Raw genomic sequence first — 25,078 nt, 5'->3', positions numbered from 1 at the left:
TCATGGTCTCTATTGTTGCCCTTAATTCTGTAGGCCAACCACAAAGTAACTGATTTTTCCTCAACACCTTACTGAGACCTCCGACCATGGTTACGCAGAATATTTTGAAGTGGACTGTGCAGGGGCTCCTAATGTTGGAGTAGCTTATATTGTATAAAATGCATTGTGACATAGTATCTTTGATGTTCCCTGTTCATAATTTGGAGAGAATTACCACCCTGATTCATTTTCCATCTGTCTGTGACCTCTGGTGCTTTTGCTTTGCTAAGGTTGTTGTTCTTATTGACTCTATGCCAGTCTGATGAACCACTAGACACCAGGAATCATTTGTTACAACCACAACCTTTTTTTTTTTTCATACAGTTCCCTCCTTCCTGAGGAAATCAGACACTGGCCCACATATTTTAGCATAAAATGGTGCTGTATTCATAAATGTTCTTTGTTTTCTGTTAATTCTATAAAATGTCCATATAAATCAACTGTGATGGGCGGAGACAGTTTGTTGCCATCCGTGTTACATTACAGTCCCTATTCGTGACGAGCATACAGATCATACAATGACAGATTGAATTTATGCACCAAAACAAATAGCAAGCTTATTTTATGGAGTTGTTTTTTTTAACATTAAATATTACAGTGCGTTAACATTCTCTGCAGCCCAAGACACCGCGTTGCAATAAAGTGTGTGGTGGTTGTGTTGTTTTGGATTGTCTTCATGTTTGTGGTTTCATTAAGTTTTCATATGGCACGACTACTCACTAATTGACTCAAGTATGTAGTCTACCTTAATATATTCATGAACTATTCAGTTATTTACCTTGGGGAGCTCTTTACTCTTCATCTTCATCACTCGAGTGCACATTGGAGATTGTCTAACATTTGAAAAAGAGCACTTATTTCCCACATGAATGTTTTTGTGGAATTGGCAGTAATAGGTGTACCCAAGTGCAGGGAAGCAGGGAGACAAGACTGGGGAACATGAGAACAGCATCAATAAAAGAAACAACACAGAGAGACAAACAGAAAGCAGGATAATAAAGAGAGGATAAACTGAGAGAGAACAATGTAGAGCTGGACAAGGCGTAACTGGTTGAGCTGATTGGTAGACACAAGGGACCTGGCCAATGAGAACAAAAACCTAACAGGCAAGACAGCATAACAAATGGTTAAATATAAAAAAACAAAAAAACAAAACACCCCCCCCCCCACACACACACACACAAAAACACTGATCACAACAATAACCACCACACGTCTACAAAGAACCAAATCTGTCTGCCCGCATCTTGATCAAATCCAAAACAATCGCGTTACACCACCTGCGCCGCTAGTTAGACCTGGTTTTACCAAGTCTAAAATCTCATTTACTCTTTGTCACCAAATTGGAGATGCGCCGGAACGCCCAGTAAACTTGCCCCAACATGAAAATTATGATGCACCCCGTCTACTTTCTGTTACCAAATTTCCAGAAATGCTGCAGCAGCTGTGTTGGCCGGAACGCCCGAGAGGTGCAATACGGTCTCAAACACAGTCAACTAGACATGGCCTGGCACAAAAATTGAGATGTGCCTGTGTACCAAATGCATGCATGTGAGCCTGTTGATAATAAAATAGCTAGTAAATAACTGCGGGGATAATTGTTTGAAATGAAATTGTGTGATGAAGTAATTCTATATTTATATATCGTAGTTTTTGCAGTTATAACACTCCTCTGACATAAACCATATTTATGATGTTGCCCGTGATAAAAATGAGTTTGACACCCAACCCAACGTGCATGTTTTTAGAATGTGGGAGGAATATAGCTAATTTCACACATGCAGCAGAAAAGAGATTCAAACCCAGAACCTCAAACCCCAAGGCAGGTGTACTACCCACATGGGCACCATATGCTGCCCGCAGTTAATTGTACTGTATTTTTTCCCCTTAGCATATTTGTAAAATACATCATCTTCAGCATTGACGTTTGTCAGAAAACTGTACACGTGACTGCCCCCATGTGGGCGGAGCCTGCAGGTTTACAGGAACTCTCCCAATCAGGAAGTCAAACTTTTGAGCGAGATTTTTCAGCGCTAGTCAAAATAAAAACTGTGGATTTTTACTCTTTTTAAAAGTCTCCGGGGCGCACAACTGTCAGACAACAGGTAGGCTTCGTGTGAAAAAACGTCGACTGTCTTGTGAAGCGGTCGTTTGAAAAGTTTAGTGATATTGTACAGTAATACAGTAACAACTTACGCACATCGTTTTTAACACTGCTACAAGCATTTATCGACGTGGTTGTAATCATTCGGTTCGCATATTTAGCTGAATAAAAGGACAAAATAATCTCGACAGATCTAAGTGCACATGTGCACAGCTGCAAACAATAGCCACAATGATAAACATATTGTTAAATTAATACTTCCTCTGGTAGGGCTGCTCTTCAAGTGGTTCTTTTGTATGTATGTTTTATATTAAAAAGCCACATCTTGATATTCAGTAATCAGTACTGTAATGAATAAATTACTAATTATTAATGCTGGTCCATTTTGAGAGGCACTGACCTGTCATTGCAAATTTGAAATTAGCATTTGACAGTTAGAATGTCATTGACTTTACTCTTCTCTCTACAGTGCACATAAAATGTCTGCACCAGGTTTTGCCAGGGTTTTGTGATATGAAGGGAAAAAAAAAAACATAATTTCAAAACTTTTAATCACTATCAATTTGACCTATAACCTATAAGTCAAATGGTATTTCACAACATCTGTTTAAGAACTTAAAATAAACAACTCAGAAAATGTGATTGCACAAGTGTGCACACCCTCTTCTAACTGAAGAATTAACCAATCAGCTCACTATGCTAAACTATATATATGGTGTTCTTCGTCAAGTCATCTTTATTTAGGCGATGAGCAGTGTTGTTTTGCACCAAAGATATACATATTAGAGTAAGTTTTATTTTTATTATTTAACACGTGGATAAATGTGTGAAATGAGATCCCACTGAAGCTGCCTGAAGCTGCGGACACTCTTTGCAGAACAAGGCTTGTGCTGTACAGTAAGATGTAATGACATGCAACTACATGCAAGTAATTCCAATGTTTACATACTTTTTGGTAACTTTTGCAGCTTACAGTATGCATTGTTACAGTAGCATTTCCAATGGCAGTATTGCACATGAACCTGTAATGCCACTTCCCAACAGCATCAGTATGCTTAAATTCTTTGCAGGCGTGGCTAATTGAAGGAGACCTGGTGGAGGCCATGAACCGTGTCCCCCTTCATCAGCCACAGAGCTGTGGGCCCTGGGAACTGAAGGAACGCCTGGGCACGGGAGGCTTTGGGAATGTCACCAGATGGCAAAATAAGGTTTGCGTTGCTAGAGCATCTTCACCGTCTCCAGTCGCACATCTTTGATGCTGTCAAATACATTGGCACTGCCACAACATTAGGTACAATTGGTCCAATAGGCTTCAACCAGGCTGGCCTGGTGACTAATTGGTTCAGCTACGTTTAGCTTCTGATTGGTTGAGCTCAACGTACATCAAGGCGGATTTACAATGGAGGATGATGTCAGACCATGGTTTAAAATTAAGTTTCAAGGCGCACTTTTGAAGAAAAACTGAACTTTATGAGGTTACGTCTACCTGACACTGTTGCTGTGTGGCAAGTTTATTTGTAGACAAGGCAATTCAAAGTGTTCATTGAGCAGTCAGTTAGTGTATATTGTCTCCGAAAGCACCATCTGTGTTCAGGCGGGAGTTTCCTGGCATTGTCCTGGTGCTCCAGGTTCCTTGCTTACAAGGAAACTTTGAACTTTTTCTCACATCCAAAGTTAATTTAAAAAAAAGGTTTTTTTTAAATTTGTATTTGTATTAAGGAAATGGGCTTTGTTTTCAGTAAATAGTTTGACTTGACATCCAAGAAGCTTACCTCTTTTACTGGCTATAATCTGATCAAAATCAGCACAATGACATCACTCCTAGTCATAGGATGAAAGCATTATGGGATGTAGAGTGTGGACTTATGAGCGCACACACTTTACGTAGCTTCCTCTTCCTCGCTTTATGACTGTGCTTCTTCGTTTGTGTTAGTCACTCGCAGGTGTGTATACTGTATGTTGAGCACATTGCACGATAAGAGAGTTTCTTACTTTAAACAGTTTGTACTATTTGTATGGTAAATATTTAAAAACAGATTGAGGAATAACGCACTACAAAACAGGAAAGAAATTCACTACTGCAGTGCTGCTTGTTTAGCTGGAAATGTGTGACGAATAATAATGTTTTAATGACTGTTCAATTATGATGATTTCAAATTTTTCTTTGTAACTATTAACCTCCAATTAATACATCTGTTATCAGTTGGGTATTATGTAATCACAGTGAGAGAGGTAGGACTGGTCACTTACAGAAATGTCACCACACTTGAGGTCTGAGGATGTAAAAAAAAAAAAATGCCAGGCAGATGCAGAACATTAAGTACCTGAAGAGGACGCGGCTGATGATTAAACTTCTTTCTTCCCGTATGGATGACAATGCTGTAGGTTATTATTAGGAGGCAGGTCATGTTACGGGCAGCGGTTTCATCATGATGATGCCATGAGAAACAGGGAATGAGATATGTACACTTGTGTTGCTCATCACTTCTTTGACTGATTGCAATTTCCTTCAGATATATAAATAATAAATCAAGTCTAAATTATCTCTACTTTGTCTTCTGTTATTAATAATATATTATCCAAATGAGTTTAATAGGCTGCAACTGTCTTGTAAGTTTCTCCTTGATAATTATTCCATGTTTTCATTGTGTTTGCAGGATACAGAAGAACAGATTGCAATCAAACAGTGCCGCCAGGAGCTTAGTGAGCGAAACAAAGAGAGATGGTGTCTGGAGATCCAGATCATGAAAAGGTCAGTTCCTCTGCAAAAGTCCTTACAAAATAAATAAATAAATAAATAAATAAATAAATAAATAGCAACAATAATTAGGAAAATAAAATAATATTGACCATGATTAAGTATTTGATGCTCTTTCTGGTGTGCGTGTCTTGGCCACTCGGGGGCAGTTATAATACAGGCATGCAGACACAAATAAAGAAGACTTTCACAGCTACTGTAAGTGGCGCAGATAGCTGCAGTAATGTTAATCTTTTTTTCTTTTCTTTTTTCCGCAGAGAATAAATAATATATGCCAGTGCACTGTTTGTGATCAAATAGCCTATCTGTTTCTAAAAGTGTTAATCTACATTGGTGCTATTTGTTATTCCATCTAATGTGCTACCATTAAAGCTAGATGATTTTAAGGCATTTATGCGGATGATTTCAATATTTTGTCTCACTCCTCCGCCATGTCAATATAATTTAGATTTGGAAAACTCCTTCCGAATTGTCCCATGTTAAATTCTTGGACAGCCTGGATAATGGCTCGATATCATTCCAGGGGTTTTGTGTGCGTATTTGGAATCTTTATCTAGTAGGAGGATTCATGACAGTGTTTCTGGCAGTGGGCAGCACATTTCTCAATAAATTTCTTAATAGTCATGAGTGTTAATTCTGATTGTACCATGCACATATTCAAGACACTCTGTACTTGATCCCCCAACATAACTGAGCCTCCCCCATGTTCATTTGTGTCTGTAAACACAGAGCTGAATTTTGTTTTATATGTCCAAAGGGCATTCTTACAGAACTGTGGATTTTTCTTCCTTTAATGGAAGGGTACCAACAATTATATATATAAATAACATATTCTCTATTTGAAAAGTTCTCAGTTGTTAGTCTTGTCGATATCAGTATAGCTGTACAAACTTGTCTTAACTCTGGTGACAAAATCAGGGATTTTCCTTTTTATTTTTACCATTCAGTGTTTTGGCTTTTTTTGCCTTGAGCTGTGTTTGAATAAATAAAAGAGAAAATAAAACACGTAAGTTTGTTGTGACTCACTCACTGCAGCACATTCCATGACATGTGTTTGACATTTGAGAGTTCCACCACCATCTCTGTTTTCTAAACACAAAACCTCTATCCCGAAATAGTTAGAATGGCACGAGGTATTTAATAATAAGAGGTTTGTGCGGAGGCGTGGGGTTATTTGCGGACCTTAGGTGGCTATTTCTGATGCAGTAAAGTGCCACCTCCTCATTGTGCTCCACTTTTGGTGTCGTCATGTCCTCTTGCGTTGTTGTTTTGTGGGTGTGTCTTTTTTTTTTTTTTTTAACAAGATGTCAGACGTGTGTGTCGGAGTGTCAATTGAACTGTGTCCATGAAAACATTTCAATTTAACAAGTGTGTTGTTCTCAGACAACCACAGACCTTGACTCGTGCACCCACGCTGTGACAAACATTGCCAGGGCAGGCTATTATATAATCGCACCACAAAAAACACACTGTAAAAAATGACCTTAATGGTGTTTTGGGTGAAGATCTTCTTAGGTTCTGACATACTCTGTGTTTAGAAGGCTTGTTAGTGCTTGCTAATTCAGAGCATCTTCCTACACTTGAATGTGTTTTTAAATAGAATATATTTTCCACATGAGGTCATATCGTTTTCTCTTGAGAAAGCATCCTGTCTTTATCTTTGAAACACTTAGGTTTCTTAAAACTGTTCAGTCATTTGACAAATGAGCATGTTTGCCTTTGCCTTATTATTGCAGCGTCTCCTGCTAATGCCACTGTCTCGCACTGATTACATGTTCCACACTGCTGTGAGCTGTAGAATATCAACTAGAGTTTGTTGTTGTGTTTTTTGTTTTTTTTACTTTGCGTCAGGCTTAGTATTGTCTAAAGTTGTTAAGGATACCAAAAATAGTTTCTTCATTATGTATCTCCTGATGTGGCAACTAGAGCAGACTGGTACCTAAAGGATGGACTGCTGTTGAAAACTAGTCTTTTTTTGTGACAGGAATTAAATGTAAAGAAGGAAAAAACCTACTTGAAACTTAGGAAAATGTCCTCTAGACAAACACAGAATATCTCACTGGCCATTCACCAATAGTTTTTTTTTTTTTTTTTTTTTTTTTTTTTTTAATGCACTCAGGTTCCAATTAAGGGCAGCTCAGATGAAACTATTCACAGTCCTTTAAGTATCATTGAGGCGACAAGAAAAATGTTATAACTTCATCAACATTGAAATATATACTGGGTGCAATTTTCTATTTTTTCCCGCTATATCAATATACATATTACCTGGCAACTGCAAGATGATACAAAATTGTATCGTTATGAGTTTGTTTTGTATTAAAAAATACAGAATTCTCCTGGAATGTTGTGAGTTTCAGTGTTTGGCTTTTTCCTCACTCTTCTCTGGCGAGCTTAATTCCTTGACAGCACTTTTTTTTTTAACCTAATTTCAAGCAATATTCTTCAAACTATCACTGATTATTGATCTACAGTCACGTAACAACCTTATTGTTATTCAATAATATAAATAATTTCTGATGTTTGCAAATAATGGCGGACCCATTCCTGGATTCCACTTTGATAGTGTGTGTCATATCGTGTATCCAGGAGCTCAAACAGACAGCCAGGTATATTCCACATCGCAAGCTTTTATTCACAACCGAAAGGCCACAATGACCCTCCCGGCCCACCTGCCAACACTTGGCGTGAACATCTTGATTGTTAAATCAACATTCACCATCCTAACGTGACGTGAACTTATCAACTAGTTTGTGCAACCCCTACTATCCAATGAAAAATGATTGAGGCAGCTGTGATTTTTTTGTTTTTTTTCTTCGCTGTGAGTCAGTGATCTCTTTGCAGGGACACCACACTCATCAGCCATCTTTTTGGCTTCAGTATTGTTTGAGGCAGAGGGCAGCCTCACCCAAGTCTGGTGCTGCTCAAGGTTTCTTCCTGTTAAAAGGGCGTTTTCCTTGCCATTGTTGCCAAGTCATTACTCACAACGGATTTGTTGCGTATCGCTAATATGATAATAAAGAGGCCTGGGGGGAAGCATGTCCAATATGAAATGTTTCTTGTGATTACTTGTTGTGGTAAATAGAGATGAATCGCTAAATTAGAACTTCTGTACAGCACTTTGGTATGCGCTGTGTCCATACTATACAACTTTTTGTCCTTTACCAAACAATTTAAGATTTTTAAAAAATGTATGACTTTTTTCTTAACACAGGTTGGATCATGCCAACGTGGTCGCAGCGAGGGAAGTTCCTGAAGGGATGCAAAAACTTGTGGCTACCAACGACTTGCCGCTGCTGGCCATGGAATACTGCCAAGGAGGGGATCTGAGAAAGGTAAATATAAATAAATAAAAAAATAAAATAAAAAAATAAGATATCTTAATTTTATGCATTTTTTCCCCATATGTGATTTGGCATGTTCCACACACAACACTGCTTAAGTGTGTGTAATAAGTGATTAAATGAGTCTAAATCAAATCATTTTATTATCAACAAAAACAGTCATTTGGACAGACTATTTATATCATCAACATATTGAATATTTTGCATGTGTCCCAGAAATTTCTGTCCACCCTGTCATTATGGAGAAACTGCCCGTTTATGAAAACTTCTGTTGCTTTCAGTGACTTTATGACACAAATTTGTCTCTTTTCAATGGAGGCCAAAACATTTGTTGCACAATAAATATTTGAACTTGAACTTGAAATATTTGAACGTCATATTTCTCATTACGGGGGTATGTGGATGTTGTCGAGCTTACCATGTCCATTGTCCACTCTGTTATAATGAAATATCAGTTTATATGAAAACCTTTCAGAATTATGAAATACATTTGTAAAACAATACACAGTCAGCTTGGCCACTGAATCATGTTGAATGTGCTCATTAAATGTTAGCATTAGTCGAAAATGTCCACCCTGTCATTGTCCACCATGTCAGCAAGCTCACAAATATTCTGCTTGCAGTTAATTTATTAAAAGTATGGGGAGCTGGACCAATACGGATTTAAATGGCAGAACATATAGTTAATGCAATGATTATGAAGTTGAATGGAAAAACTCTAAAAGCACCTTATGGTGATATTAACTCGTGATATTAACTCGTCAATGATATGCAGCACTTCGTCTCAATGTGCACCACTTTTCCCCTCGAGAAGTTATTTGAGTTTTGGAGTTCATTTGTGTCAGCGAATTTTGAGCATTTTTTATTATTATTATTATTTTTTTTAAATCTGAAACCAATGAGTGTGCACTCTGAAGTCATCCAGAATATTAAAACCAGACAAAGCAAAATAAAAACCAACCATCATGAGCCACAAAGCCAGTGAAAGCAAAAGCAAGTTGTCGGCAGATGGCGGTTGAGTCTCATCATTTTGTCGGGTTTCCAGCAGTGGAGTGATTGGCGCTTATCGTTAATAAACGTCAAATAAATCCTTTGCTGATTTACCATTTTGTTCTCTCTCGACACAAAACCAGAATCAACAGCTTTCAGTCCATCATTGGGTTTGTGTGCAAGAATCTGAGCCTGTGCATGAACGCAATGTACTTAATGGATGGAAAATTCTCTAATGGCGATGAAATGAGGACATGCTCTAAATCACGAGGAGGACAGATTCATATGACATGGTCATTACTCTTGTGTCTCTTCCCTCCGCAGTATCTGAACAACTTGGAGAACTGCTGCGGAATGCGCGAGGGCTCCGTTCTGATTCTGTTGTGCGACATTTGTGAGTATCACCAATGTGACTTTGGTCAGAGTGTAAACTATTTTTTTAACTAATTTGCATCCCAGTGAACTGGCAGGATGATTGGCTTCCCTTTGAGAAACTGGGGTCATTGAGCCTGTATTGTGATGTCACCGCTTAGCCGAGACCGCAGCGTTTAGTCACTCACCATGGCGACGGCTCACACACACGCAGTAGCATACGTTAGCCATCGGATGACGTCACTCGCTTTCGCAATGTCCGAGCACTCAGTGCAACATGTGGCGCTGCTCTCTCGATACATACACTTTTGAAAGGCACATATGGTGTTGCTCATTTATCTCGTAACACGCACACACACTAATAAAATGAGTATGTTGTCCTGTTACGCATTGGTGGGTGTTTCCTGACAATGACACTTTCAACTTCAGCATCATGTTTTACCATCTGAAGCCAAATGTATCATATTAAATACAAGTCAATTTGAGCCCTCTATTTCATGAGTATAATATTTTTTTTCCTATTAAAACCCCGACGTATATGATCTGACACATGCATTGCACGGATAATCCATTAGAGGTCAGTATCACCCAGCTGATGGCTTTTCCAGCAACCTTGCAAGATTGCCCCAATTGAGAAAGGAGAGACACCTATACTTATTCATAGTGGGAAATGTTCTTTTGATTTTTGGAAATACTAATATGTTTGAAATGTCTGTTTATTATTATATTTTTGAGATTTATAAATGTATAAATGAAAAGGATTGCGACCGGATGTATCAAATATGACACAAATCAAAAGTCGTATGTGGAAGTTGATTTAAAAATAAATAAATAAATAAATAAATAAATAAATGTTTGATTGTTTCAAAAGGTTGAATAAATAGGCTATTTACAAATAATCTGAATTTTCTCCCAGATATTTCATGGTTCAGGCTTTATAGGCTTTTAAAAGAAACTCGAGTAAAAACGTTTTTTTGCGAAATATGTGGCCCCACAAATCTAAACACAGTCTGCTGTCTGCTGAAATTGACATCAACATGCCCTCGGGCTCGCATTGTGAGCATCGCAGCTGACCTTATTTTCTGAGTTTGGGCACATATTGTAATGTCATGAAAATGAGAAAAGTAAATTTAAAAAAAATATATTGGTTTTCCTTGCACGCAAACGTGGCAAAACAGAGGGTTGGAAACTCTTAATCCTGGAGCCAATTTTCTGTAACCCAAAACAGGCCTTAGGCTGATCAAAATATGAGTCCAGTTCTTAGGAACTTGTTTCTCTGGAGGTTCCTAACATGAAAGTTGCATTTGGCGGTGAATCTTGCTAAATTGGTCCCATTTTGTTTTTCTTTTTCTTCCTCTTAGCCTCCGCTCTGACCTACCTCCATAAGAAGCGGATCATCCATCGAGATTTGAAACCTGAAAACATTGTGCTGCAGCAGGGAGAGAAGCGGGTCAGTTCAAATGCCCTCCTGACCCATGACAAATACGCACCAACCACAAGGACAGTGTTAGATTTGGGACTTTTGGTATTTGTGGCCTTTTGTTTCGACAAGCTTTCCACTACAAGCCTTAGTATGACTTTATGACGGAAAACCAAATCCTACAATTTATCCTTCCACTTGTAAGGTCTGGACCTCTTTTTTTATAAGGTTACGTAATGGTCCATCTTCCATCTGAGTGTTATCTAACAGATCAAACATAAAGAGACATTTTAGAGTACTTATTACGTTAAATAATAATAACGAGACAATTTCATCTCTAATCTTTTTTTTAATGTCACTTTTCCACACAGATTTGCCACAGATCTAATTCCACTTTTGAAATTGCATAGCATTAGTAGTTTGAGCACCACCTGTTGCTTTAACATGTGCTTGACAGGCTACTTGACAGGCTATTTATGTGAAAAGGTTTTCAAACAAAAGAAGAGTGAGGCAAATGTTTTGAAAGCTAGCTTAGGTCCTGTAAACGTAAACGGTTTATGGTTTTCCAACACAGAATTTGAGCTGAATTTTCATGGAAAAGAAAATCCTAATGTTGTACATCAGCCGATCTCCCTGTCTGCCTTTTTTGTGTGTGCACTGTAAAATACTTAATGGGGTAAAAATTTGGGGCTATTCAAATTGGTAGCCTACATGTCCATATTAGTTTAAGTTCAATTGACCAAATATGGTTCTCTGTATTATACCTCTGCATATTTGATTAATTTGCTATGTAAAGTAGTTACTGTACTCATGACATATTTTTGCACTCTCAAGACTATTGACCATGCCAAAATGTTAATTATTAGAGACTTCACCAATACTACCATATTAAGTATTCACCAGTACCAATTACTGATACTGGATACTTGATAATGCTAGTAAACGTGAAGGTTTTTTTTTTTGTTTTTTTTAATCTAATATTATTCCGAAACACAAAATACAGACATTTCTTGAACATCCAATATTATTCAGAAACACAAAATACAAACATTTCTTGAACATAGTATACATTTCACTCAAATCTAATTATTTTTTTTAGAGTAACATTAATTAACTTTATTCTTCCCATTTGTAATTTCTAGTTCCTGATCATAAAACGGCCACGAGGGCGGCTGATACTGGTATCGGCCTTATTTGCGAGTACTAATACCTTGAAATAAGGCCTGATATCGGCCTGATACTGATACTGGGTATCGGTACTCACCCATCCCTAGACAGTTCAACATCCAACTGCATGTTTTGCCGCACATATCATCAACACAAGTGTTGTCATCTCTGCTTCCATTAAAATCTCTTCACACAGCTAACAAGATTCCGACTTCACCTGGTCTGAAGTTAGATGTGAGGTTCGTGAAGTGGTACTGATGTTGTAGTATGGGAGTTTTTTTTTGTTTTGTTTTTTAAATCCAGTAGCGTTGCATCCTTCACTTATAATTTACTTTTTACTTGTGTAAATTGTTTGCATGTTACACAATCAACCCCTAGAACAAATGAACAAATGAGATTAGAATCTTCATTGTCATACATTTCACAACTCCAAATGTCTTATATTCAATCACAAGAAGGCAGCCTTGATAGGGCAAATAATTTCAAGATGGGCCAGGCAAAGTCTAAATTAATGTTCAGCCATGAGGAATCTGCATGAGACAAGCCAGGATATTAAAAGGGAAATGAGGACAATTGAACACAGGTGAAACACATGGGAAAGAGACAGGAAGGAGAACAGACATGACAGGAAGAGGCAACCAAAACAAAACTATTTAAAAAGTAGCACAACCAAACCTGACACTGTATTCATATACACATCATTGCATTAGTTATACAAGTTTAACAGAATTTTTCCCCCACTTGTTTAAGTTGATCCACAAGATCATCGACCTCGGCTATGCTAAGGAGCTGGACCAGAGCAGCCTTTGCACCTCCTTTGTGGGAACACTGCAGTACTTGGTCAGTTGGACGCATTGTATGTGTGGCGTCATGGTCTTCTCCAGATGACCTTCACGATTCTCATCTTTTAGGCTCCTGAGCTGATCGAGAGGAAGAAGTATACAGTCGCTGTGGATTACTGGAGTTTCGGGACATTGGTGTTCGAATGCATCACGGGATTTCGGCCTTTTTTGCCAACCTGGCAACCTGTTCTCTGGTAGCATCTAATCATTTTTTTTTTTTTTGACTGAGGAGCTTCTCTTATTTTTCTTCACCTTGAAGTCAGTTGAGGCTTATCGTGTCATGATGAGACCATTTTTCCGGAGTCTGCTCAACCTTTGCCCCTGTTACGTGACTGAATTTGAACATACTAGGAACACATAAATACACCAAAGTCTCCAACATGAAGAATTGCAGGATATGTGTGTTGTGCCAACATCAATGCCGCTTGTCCTTCACTGTTTTGCCAAATGAAAGATATAAACCCTGAGGGCATGTTTGACTTGCAAAAAGGAAAAATACCCACCCCATTCTTTCAAACTTACAGTTCCGGTCCTGCATAGTTTCTTTGTACTTTATTCTACCTTAGATTATTAATATGCCCTCACAATATTAGTTGCATATCAGTTTAGAGTGACACTGACAGACAATAATTTATTAAATCTGTTTATTATTGTGGTTGTAGTTAGCAGTGCTAATAAGTTCTTGTAATATTTCAACCCTGCCTTACCAAAAAGCACATAACAATATTATCTTCGTAAAAAACAGAATATTTAATGCCAATTCGAACTGTAAATAACAAAAAAGCCAGACATGCCAGTACATGAAGGCTTTTCTTCTGTCATTTGTAGGCACAATAAACTGCGACTGAAACAAGACAGCGACATTGTCGTCTATGAGGACCTCTCCGGGGTGGTCCGCTTCTCCAAACAGCTTCCTCAGCCCAACAACCTCAACAGGTGATGTGACCTGAAGATGATGTCAATGTTGTTGAGGTCTCAGGTAACAACCAATCGTAGCTCAGCTTCAGAAAACAGGTGAGCTGTGATTGGTCGTGGCATGAGCCCGAGTAACTGTGATGTCATCTTCAGTCGACAGCAAGTGGCAAAATGGCTGCCCGCTGAGATGGATAAAAACGGCTGGATTTGCTTCATAACTCATATTCCACAAATGTAATATTAATCAGAATGTCAAGTTTAGACTTGTGAGGTTACATATAACATATTATTGTCAAGAAATGTTTAAGGTTGACTTCCACTTTAAGACATACAACACTTGAGCAGTGGTCACAAGACTTGCATCTTGTGCAAATAACAGGTGCAACAAAAACAACAACAACATAGAGATGTTTTACCGACAAATAACATTTCTTTTCTCGGCGTGTGTATCAAACTGCTAGCCTATTACATTAGTCAGTCCCCAAGTAGTAGCTAGCTTTCAGTTTCTAAAAGGTTGGTGACTCCTGTATTAAATGTGTCTGTCTCACTTTTCATGTGGCATGTATGTGACAGTCTTTTATCGGAGAAGCTGGAGAGGTGGCTGCGACTGATGCTCAAGTGGTCTCCGCAAGAAAGGGGCAAAGAGCCGGACGCCACGCCCAGCGACTGCTTCTCCCAGCTGGAACTTATTCTGCAGCTCAAAGTGAGATTCAATTACATTCAGTGTTTTTTATTTTTATTTTTATTTTTATTTATTTTTTTTAGGTTTGCAAAGGAGGATATATTTTTATTGGTTTTGGTACTGGTGCACATTCTTCAACTGTGATTTGAAGTATTCTCCAGTGACTGAATATATTTTTTTAGGCAAAAAAAACAAAAAACAAACTTCATCCCATTCATAATGGTGTTGTTTGGAGAGCTAAAGTATTAGAACCATTATCAGAGTGGTACACTCACTCGTTTCAGTTCCATTTATGTTCTTCTATTCCTCTCAGATGGTTCAGGTTTTGAACATGACCACTGCCAAGATCCTGAGGTACGCAGTCACCGACGAGGAGACGGTGGCCGAGCTGCAGAAGAGAATCGAAGAAGAAACAAGCATCCCTGCAGCCCAGCAGGAGTTACTGCTGGAGGCCGGTCTAGCCTTGGAGCCTCATGGACTGGCCACGCAGTGCGCCATTGATTATACCGTAATGAGAACATCTCATATCACATCACGTTTTCATGATATAATTGTCAGTGGCACTGTGTGATGATGCATGATCTCTCATATACAGGAAATAGATGGCCGGCGGACAGACTTCCCGCTCGTTTTCCTGTTTGATCGCTCATCTTGTAGTTATGAGCCACCGTTGACTCCTCGCGCCCTCCCTGAAAACATCTGTTTTGTCCGTGAGTTCTCAAAGTCTTTCTCTTCCGCATTTTGGAATTAAATATTATTTTGTTGTTTGTATACAATAGTGGCCTCAGTAGTCTAAACATGACATTCTGATTGTTGTTACATTTGAGGAATATGAGTTATGCAGCAAAATCCAGCCATTTTTATCCATCTCAGGGGACTCACTTGCTGTTGACTGAAGATGACATCATAGTTGCTCAGGGCTCAGGCAACGACCAATCACAGCTCACCTGTTTTCTAAAGCTGCGCTGTGATTGGTTGTTACCTGAGACCTGAGCAACTGTGATGTCATTTTCACTCAACAGCAAGTGACAAAATGGCCGCCTTCTGATATTGATAAAAACTGCTGGATTTTGCTGCGTAACTCATATTCCACGAACCCAATATTAACCAGAATACCAAATTTAGACTTGTGGGGCTGCATAGAACATATTGTCAAGAATTTTTATTTTGGGTTAACTTCTCTTTAAAAACAAACATTTCTAAAAAACTAATGCAAATGTTTTGTACATAAAAGTTAAATTTGAATGAACATACAATCCGGTTTATCCATCCATCCATCCATTTTCTGAACCGCTTGTGTCACAAGGGTCACAGGGGGTGTTGGAGCCTATCTCAGCTGGCTATGGGCAGAAGGCGGGGTACACCCTGAATGGTTGTCAGCCAGTCGCAGGGCACACAGATGAACAACCATCCACTCGCACAAGCACACATAGGGACAATTCAGAGCACCCAATTAACCTGCCATGCTTGTCTTTGGAATGTGGGAGGAGACCGGAGTACCCGGAGAAGACCCACACAGGCATGGGGAGAACATGCAAACTCCACCCAGGAAGGCCTGGACTCGAACCTGAGTCCTCAGTCCTGGGAGGCGGACGTGCTAACCAGTCATCCGACGTATATTTATTTTTCACTTACCACTATTTTTCACTGACCACTAGGGGGACCCCACGCACCAGTAGTTGTATGTTGTACACCACACTGAGAATCACTGTCATTGATTTTTATTTTTCATTTTTTAATCTAACAAGCATCACTCAAGGTATTTATTATAGAATAAATATACATTTTATTATCTAAATGAACTTATTAGCAAAATGCTTTTGACGTATCCCAATTTCTTCATCTAACTGTTTTTTTTTCGTGTAATATATATAAGATATAATAACGCAAACCAGCTTTTTAAAATAATCATAATATGTCTTCTTTTTGACTAGAAAAAGACCCAAAGCACGTTTTGCCTTATAGCCCTCTGAGGAGGACTTGTGGCCAGGCGTGGCACACCATCCGCTCCTTGAAGGAGGACTGGCAGAGACTTCAGCAGGGACAGAAAGCAGCTATGTAGGAGAGACACGCACACAAACAGACACATTTATGAACTCTATTTAAAAGTCCCAATATTTTCCTTCCAGCATGAGCTTGCTGAGACACAACTCATCCCTGTCCAAGCAGAAGAACGAGATGGTGTCCATGCACCAGAGACTCATGGCCAAACTGGACTTCTTCACCACCAGCCTTCACGTAGACATGGATAAATACCAGGAGCAGACCGCCACTGGGATCGGTACTGCATTGACTCTGTATCACTCGACAATGTTTTACGAGATTCATTAGAAACGTAAATGTGAAATCAATTTCATTCTCTAGCATCAGACAAACTGCTGGGAGTGTGGAGAGAAATGGAGCAGACTGCCGGCAGCTGTGGTCAGGTACAGGAGTGTCTTTGGGTGCGTGCATGTGTACGTGTACTCGCTCTCAAAATGACCCGTGTTGTTGGGACGTGTAACAGCCCAAAGTGAGTGAACTCGAGGAGGAGATGATGCACCTGCAACAAGACATTCTGGACGTTCAACGTCAGCCGTGGAGGAGCGGAGAAGCTCTGGACACCCTGTGAGTCACAGCTGAACAATCACTACATTGTTAACTTGACTTTAGGGCTGCTCGATTATGAAGAAAATATGAATCACAATTATTTTGGTAATAATTGAAATCATAATTAGGATGATCATTTATTTTTTTGGTACAAACCAAGAAAATGTTTGAATGTAAAAATATTAAGACAATTAAAATTCTTTGAAACACTATATTCATGCAAGTTCATTTTGGACAAAACAAAATTTATTAAATTAGTTACTTTTAAAAAAAAAATGCAAATGTATGTATTTAAAAGACTCAAGATTAGTATTAATAATCTTTTTTTTTTTTTTTTTTTTTTTTTTTTTTTACAATTATGCTGATTTTGCAATTTAAATTGTAATTGAATTTCAATTAATTGCACAGTCCTACTTGACCTGTTTCCCTTTTAGTGAAGGGAAAGCCATGGAAATGCTGCGCAAGCTGAGAGAGAAACCCAAAGGTTTGGATTCTTCTCGTATCTTTTTCCTTTTGAGTATTTTTTTTTTTTTAATTCATGAAAATAAAATTTTGCTGGTTTCTGTCTGGTGCCCAGAGCAGCGTTGTCCTGGGGATGGTCAGGACATCCTGCGTCTGGTGCTTCAAGCGGTGCAGTTCTACGAGAGGAAGCTACGAGACTTCTACGCACACCTCAGGTACTGGCGTACCTGTAGATCCACAGTTGCTAGTCTATTTGAAAAAAATAAAAATGTAAGCGGATCACAGTGAGTACTGTAATTTATAGTCACATCCTTTATTGAATAGGAATTTGTTAGGAATCTTTACAGTCCCACCAATAATGTGATTAAAAACTATGGGAACCAGTTAGGAGGACTTAGGAAAGATTTTTTTTTTTTTTTTTTTTTTTTAGGAGCCAAAGATTTTGGTGGTTGCTAGACTGCTAAATCAGAAAATGACATTGGTATTTTTGACAATTCATGACCTTTAACAGTTTCTGAAAAGTACTTTGATCATTACTAAAAGTACTGTTTGTGATTTGAAGTCACCTTTTTTTGCCTTTGTTTACTAATATTGTTGTCTAATTATCAGAATTTTAGCTTTCATGTTATTGCATCAAAAATGAAAGAATACTGTAATGCCTGAAAAGATATACAGCCTCATCAAAGTTTTAATTTTACCAGCGTCATAACTAGTGTATTATTAACACTAATCTTAAAACTAAGTTAATGCAGAAAAACAGTGTCGCAATTTCCACTTTGCAACGCACAGTAGAAATGTTGATTCCTAACCAAGTCCTAACAGTCGTTCTTTTGAAAACAAAAAGTTTTATTGGCCGGTATTGTCAAACAAGCTTTGCCCAATCCGGGATCCTTTCCTGAGAAAATGTCATGTTGTGTTGTGCCAGGTTCAAGTTCCAAAAGGTTTGTGAGCACCAAAATTTTTGTTGACCAGTGAATTAGCAAATGCTCACCTAGTCTAGTATACCGTACTGATATGATTCCAGCTGTCTGTTGTGTGTGTTGTCGTGGCCGAGTGGTTAAGGCGATGGATTAGAAATCCATTGGGGTCTCCCCGCGCAGGTTCGAGTCCTGCCGACAACGACTTTTTTTTTTCTTTTTTTTTTAATAGAGTTCCTTTTTGAAAACATGCTCATTTTTGACAATCATCTGGACCATACATAGTTTTGTTAAAAAATAATCTGATGTGAGAACAGCAGTGCAGAACTGAGGAAATATGTCAGGGTTTCCTCACGGAGGTTCAAGTCCAACAGACAGTGACGACTATTTTCTTGTTTTTTTTCTTAGCACATGTTGACCAGTGAATTATCAAACAAGAATGTGACATTTGACCTGTAGATAAGCCCAATCCACTACACTGCCCTGAGAAAATGGCAGGCTGTGTTGTCATGGCCACAACACAGCATTTGAGTCTCCAACCATATCCTCTTAACACCTCAGTCACTATATATACGTAACCTCCTGACTACCAGCAATTCAAATTTGTCCTCTGTAGTGGACATTTTTAAACCTGAATATCTCCCACCCAGTGCATAAGATTGAATGAACTCCTTTTTTGCTCTATAGAGGACATTCAGAGCTTTCCAATGATACCAAATGTGTAGGGGTGGGGCTTTGCTGCCTTTGATCGCATCATAAAAGAATATGGCTTCCCTCAGTGCAAGTACTTTTTTAGGGAAGAGGAAAAGTAAGTGTATAACACTTTTTATTGAACAAATTTAGGCTTTAAATGTTGTTAGCATGTGTTCTGACTCTTAAGAACACATTAAAGTATTGTTTGAATTATTTTAACTGTATTTGAGCCTAGCATTTAAGTTTTAAAAAATGTCCTCTGTAGTGGACACATCATAGCTTAAAAATAAAAACGTTTTTTTTTCTTCAAAAATTTCTTTTGCAGTATTCCAGTTACTTCACAAATATTGGGGAATATCAAAATAAACATGATTGGACAATATTTCTTTTCCTGGTATCAGGAGGATATAGTAGCAAATATGATAAATCTCTCATTCTGTTTGGCAATTCGGAAAGCCAGCTAATTACTTGCCCCTCATTGCATTTCACGTGACCATCAATTGCACCATTTTTTTTTTCCTGCTCGCAATTCATTGTAGGCTATGAAAATGTAGTAAGCATCGTCGTACACTCATTTTCAATGTGCTACTTTTTGTTTCTCTCCCAGATTATATATTTACAAAGCTATGACCGTAGCTGTGTTAAAACACGTCAAGTCTGATGTGAAGCTTCTCCTCTAAAACAAATACGTTGTTGGCAGGATTCGAACCTACGCAGGGAGACCCCAATGGATTTCAAGTCCGTCGCCTTAACCACTTAACAACACATTTAGTGTCATCCGGGTGACATTTTATTGGGACAATATTGTATCTTGCACTGGCCTTGACCTTTTCTTGAGCCATGGAGCAAAATCACGTGGCATTTTCTCAGGCCGTTTTCACCACACAAAGAAAATAATGTATCCATGATAGCATACCATTTCTCACAAATACTCACCTGTCTCCTCATTCTAGCCCACACTTTCCCAAAAATATTAATTTAAAACCTTTAATTGTTCTTTATATGAAAAAAACAGTGGTCATCCTGAGATCTGTTGTCAGAAAAACTGCTCATCGGTCATTTTGTTCTCGTAGCAAGACGGGCGTTTGTCGTCAGCGCGTCATGGAGCTGCTGCCGAAGGTGGAAGGCGTGGTACAGGAGATGGCTCAGAGTGAGCAAGTCCTGATGGGTCTGCAAGAGAAACGCCAAAGGGAGCTGTGGAACCTCCTCAAAGTCGCCTGTGTGAGGAAACACTCGCACATCGAGTCATTCGGAACATGCATGCAGGTGACTTTCTAAATGGACTGACTCATGTTTTTGATGACTTCTTGTAGAGTAAGGTTCGAAGCCCGGTAAGTGGGAGTCCTGATGGATCTCGTACGTCGTCTTCTGTGCCAGCTCTGATGACGCCGCGGCACAGTTTGCAGCAGTTGTGAGTACTGTCATATAACGTGCAAGTCTTGAGTAAGTTAAGTTTTAACCTTGGTATACAATCTTAATCAATCAAAACATACAGGGTGCCTCACGTCATTACATGCTTCTTTTTTGTTGTTTTTTTTTCCGTAAAATTGTCCAAATCCTCTGATTTCAGCATATCAACAGTAATTGTTCAGTTATTTCTGCAGTCATTCATGAAAGAAGACTAAGATAATCTTCTGTTTAATCAAAATAAGAAGTTTGCAAACATCTGTTTTATTTTAGAAAACAATGATCAAATTGGTAACAGTCAAGTCAAGTAAAAAAAAAAAAAAAAAAAAAAGTACACAAGAGGGAGAATTTTTATTACAGTTGTGGTTTCTTCCAAATAGTGTTATTGTTTTTGTCAGTCATCATGTTGTGCACTTTAAGAAGAAACTTTGAAATACTCAATGTTAATCTTTTGAGACAAATCTGATGAAGATGAAATGTTTTGAAATACTGGGGCCCAGAGGATCGCAGTTCCAAATGGCTCACTTTGGACAAAAATAGAACCCTTTGGCTGCAGGCCAACTCCCCACCTAGTTTACTGTCCTGAGAAAATATCAGCTGTGTTGTTGCGGATGAATTGAATGAATGGACTAGAAATTAATTTGGGTCCTGGAGCAGAAAAAGTGTAGAATTGATATAAAAATCTGACAACGGCATGACCATAAAGTCTATTTTTAGAACAGCAGCGGAAAATTTGGGAACCTCCTGGAGGTTGTGCTCCAAAATGTCACGTTGTCGGCAGGACTCGAACCTGCGCGGGGAGACCCCAATGGATTTCTAGTCCATCGCCTTAACCACTCGGCCACGACAACACACACACGTTGATCAGAGGGCTGCACTGGAACATGAACAAAAAACTGGTGGATTTTTTTTTTTTTTTGGGAGATTCTTATTTGAATGCATAACTAATATAAGTCTTAGAAAATGTTTGACCACCTTTTAGTGTTCTAAAATGTGAAGTTAGGAGGGGTTTTTTCCCGACTTGCATGTTGCCACGAGACAGTTTTCCTGCAACCTAAAATCCTGATTGGGTAATTATTAGAAATGTTCTCATCACTGGGAGTTTCTGTTCAACAGCCAATATTTGCTTTTTACGTCTGGCCAGGGATGAGTCTCTGGTGGAGGAGAGCAGGACCTTTGAAAGCCGACTGCAGCGTTTGCTGCATGATACCATGCAAGAGTCCGAGAGCAACATGGAGGTAGGGGGCTCGTTTTCATGCCGTCTTTTCCCCCAAATGAAACAAAACACGACCGTTCTCACTCAATGTTTTGTGTGCCAGATGCTGAGGGAGTGGACGTGGCTGCAAGGGAGCAACAGTTTCTCCAGAGATCTCTCCTAGAATTTATGTCCACTTGCTGCCACCGTGTGGATATCAGCGCAAAATACACGTTTGTGCACACTTAAAAGCGGTTTTATTTGAACATAATGAGGCGGAATTGTGTCTCGTTAGGCCCCAAATCAAAGATGTACAATGTGATTATGATAACAATGTTAGTGGAGAGTGTCTTGCTCATTTTTGTAGTCCCCGGTAATCGGCATTTAGCCTCATGAGGGTGAGCTGACCCTTTTCCCAGCTGACTTTGGGTGAGACGTGCGCTTGCCAGACAATTCCGAGGGAGTTTTTAAGTGTAACGTCACCCTTTGATCCAGGTCGTGACAATCCACAAAACTACCGTAATTTAACTGCACATTTGATGGCGTGTACAACGATTGCACCATGTATGTGTATTGTAGCATCATCAAGTGTCACAGTAGAATTACAGCACGAAGCAGCGGTGGGCAAAATAGGGACCACCTATGGCCCGGTACATTTTTTTTTAACCAACCTAGCATAACGCGCCAACTCACTGCAGCATTAAAACTGCGGTCGCCTGGTGCTTTTATTGGGAAACAACATTGTGAGGCGAGTACAGTGTACTGTCCTGTATTATTTTTCTATTGGACCACAAAAAACATGGCGCTGTTGCCAAAAAAGAAGTGGATTGCAGTGGCTGCTTGTAGCTATATTATAAAATGATGGCCAAAATTCAAAGAAGAGAGTGTTGATATTTCAGAAGCCACAGATTGCATTCATTGCATTTGCATGACAGAGGCTCTCTACACTTTGCTTTTTAATCCTCAGGTACATAAGAAATTAGAAATGCGGTTAAATATTATTCTAAAACAAAATATAAATTATAATTTATTAATACAGCTTGGTAGGCCTTGCGTAAAATGTAATTTTTGCATTGAAAGGTCGTGATAAGATATTTTTTATTGGCCGTTACATCTGCAGCATTCTCACTCATGAAAACTAGTTGTGAACCCGGTTCACAGTTCAGTCGGGTTGGGACAAATGGGTTTTAAAAAAGTTATATATATATATTTCAATATATATTCTATAAATCAATCGGGCATTTAAAAATGTCATGAAAGATGTATTTTTTTTTATTGTTAAAATACTCTTTTTCAGACACATTTTAACTTTTAAACTGCATCCACGAATGACCTGGTCCATCTGTCCGTTTAAAAAAAAAAAAAAAAAAAAAAAAAAAAACGATTTTGCCCTGAGCACAAAAGTTTGCACACCTCTCCTGCACAATAGGGCATTTCATCAATTGTCACATTAAGTGAAATTTTCAACGAAAAAACATGATCAGCTCAGGGAAACTTTTAATCCATTCCACAAATAACATCTATTGGTACTAAAGAGAGTTGTTAATGTACTGTCACTCGACTGTCATGTTGCATTGTCCCGTTATTACTGCAATAATGACGCAGTGATGTCATTTTGAATGTTGCACTTTGTGATATTTTTTTCTGTTAATGTCAAGATTTATAATGGCACAAAAGCACACATCATTTTGTAGACATTTTTTTTTTTTATTCCACTGATTAAATAAAAACCAGTTTTGAGCCTAGGTTGTAACCTTTGACTAAGGTTCTTGTATAAAGCATAACACACAGATGAAGTAAAATATGGACTGTTTAAAGGCTGAACGGGTTTAGGACTCAGAAGGATAGACCTTTGAGCGACTGAGGTGAAATGATGAAGTTAAATGTTAAACTTCCTCACTTGGACATTACATTGCTTATTGCGCTGTTGATGATAGGCATTTGGCAAAGTGGCAGAAAATGAAGTCACGTCTTCGCTTAAAAATGTGATTGAATCACACACGGTTAGTGTGGTAATACAAAATGGAGTTGATGAAATTCAAATAAGGAGCATCAAATCCTATTTTTGTACAAATACAACAAATATAATTAATACAGTTGGCACATTTTGAGTCAAAGAGAATGGGGTGTCTTTTAGCTGGAAATGACACAAGATTGTTGAATAAAAAAAAAAAAAAAAACATTTGAAAATGAGTCATATCCCGAATCTTTTGGCACAATTACACACAAACATGCCATTATTTTTTAATTCATAGTCTCATCATCATGTGAGTCTAGTGTCATTTCCAACTCAAGGATTCAACAAAAGGACATGAACCATTCAGCCACAATCTCCCTTATTTTGTAATTTAATAGCACAAAATGAACAGCTATCAATCAGTTTAAATGGTATTGCATTGAAACAAGCCCTTAGACTTTGTGTGTGTGATGATGTGACTTAGTGTTGCTGCTTGGACCTTGGAGGCGTCATAATTCGCCTCTTTCATTTTCTTCTTTTCACGCGTTCTGCGATGAAATTTCTTCTTCTCGGCATCTTCACGCATCCACCTCGAAGCCTAGCCCCATCTTGTGTCCGCCGCCGTTGACGTTCTTCCCATCGATGAGCGCTGAGAGCGTTAGCTTGATTCCTGCAGGAAAAGAAGGAAGCGGCTAGATTTTTCCGTCCTCTGATTGGCTGGTCAGAGTTAAACTTGCCGCTCCATTTCAGGAAAATGAACGCAGTGCAGAAAAACAAACCTGGCCTGAGGGTTTGTGTGTATCCTACTCCGACAAGGCAGGTGTTGTTGACTTTGGCCTGTGTGAAGAAAACCAACCGTCGTGAGTGTCCATAAACAGGAAGTGGCACCCAGGGACATCATTCAATGTAAGACTACTCATGTGACTATTCCTTACAGAAAGAGAGGAGTCCTTATCCAACTGGTATTTGGCTCCCAGTCCAAAGAGTGTGTTGTTGCTTCCGGCCGTCCAGGCCAGGTGGACGGCAGTCTCCATGTTGCTGTTCACCTTTTGATAAATAGACCCGGAAAACTCCGTGCTGTCGTTGCTGTAGTGGTCAAGCAGAGCAAATGGTGACAAAAGGAGAATTGGAGAAAAACATGTAAGATTACTGTTTTTAACCATCCTGTTATGTTTGGTTGAGAGGAACAATAATAATGTCGCTGGGTCACTTTGACCCGGGGCGT

General features: G+C 38.8%; 2 protein-coding genes and 2 non-coding genes across 7 annotated transcripts in view; 2 read left to right on the top strand and 2 right to left on the bottom strand.

Moving 5' to 3' along the window:
- Nucleotides 1-1,999: 1,999 nt before the first annotated feature.
- ikbkb (inhibitor of nuclear factor kappa B kinase subunit beta) lies at nt 2,000-23,649 on the top strand. The gene is made up of 22 exons (XM_077520698.1): nt 2,000-2,144; nt 3,214-3,351; nt 4,801-4,895; nt 8,116-8,236; nt 9,560-9,629; nt 10,969-11,057; nt 12,945-13,034; nt 13,106-13,230; nt 13,865-13,972; nt 14,525-14,654; nt 14,947-15,141; nt 15,229-15,343; nt 16,568-16,691; nt 16,763-16,914; nt 16,998-17,059; nt 17,140-17,240; nt 17,657-17,706; nt 17,800-17,899; nt 20,368-20,515; nt 20,608-20,705; nt 21,846-21,939; nt 22,021-23,649. The coding sequence occupies exons 2-22, from the start codon at nt 3,247-3,249 to the stop codon at nt 22,078-22,080; spliced, it is 2,232 nt and encodes a 743-aa protein (XP_077376824.1). The 5' UTR covers nt 2,000-2,144; nt 3,214-3,246; the 3' UTR covers nt 22,081-23,649.
- On the top strand, nt 18,724-18,805 carry trnas-aga (transfer RNA serine (anticodon AGA)). The gene has a single exon. It is a non-coding gene; the product is annotated as a tRNA-Ser (tRNA).
- Nucleotides 21,471-21,552, bottom strand: trnas-aga (transfer RNA serine (anticodon AGA)). Its single transcript has one exon. It is a non-coding gene; the product is annotated as a tRNA-Ser (tRNA).
- The window catches only part of vdac3 (voltage-dependent anion channel 3), a 10,245-nt gene continuing 8,749 nt past the window's right edge, over nt 23,583-25,078 (bottom strand). For all 4 annotated transcript variants that reach the window (XM_077520704.1, XM_077520703.1, XM_077520706.1 and 1 more), the window contains 3 exons: nt 24,789-24,939; nt 24,633-24,690; nt 23,583-24,523 (listed from right to left, as the gene is read on the bottom strand). In XM_077520704.1, coding sequence (XP_077376830.1) covers nt 24,432-24,523; nt 24,633-24,690; nt 24,789-24,939 — 301 coding nt within the window. In that variant the 3' untranslated portion in view covers nt 23,583-24,431. The remainder of the gene's footprint in view (nt 24,524-24,632; nt 24,691-24,788; nt 24,940-25,078) is intronic.

The sequence above is a fragment of the Festucalex cinctus genome, chromosome 5, assembly GCF_051991245.1.
Source record: "Festucalex cinctus isolate MCC-2025b chromosome 5, RoL_Fcin_1.0, whole genome shotgun sequence".
Classification (NCBI taxonomy): Eukaryota; Metazoa; Chordata; class Actinopteri; order Syngnathiformes; family Syngnathidae; genus Festucalex; species Festucalex cinctus.
Note: the sequence above shows the minus strand (reverse complement) of the source record. Positions and strands in the feature narration are given on the sequence as shown.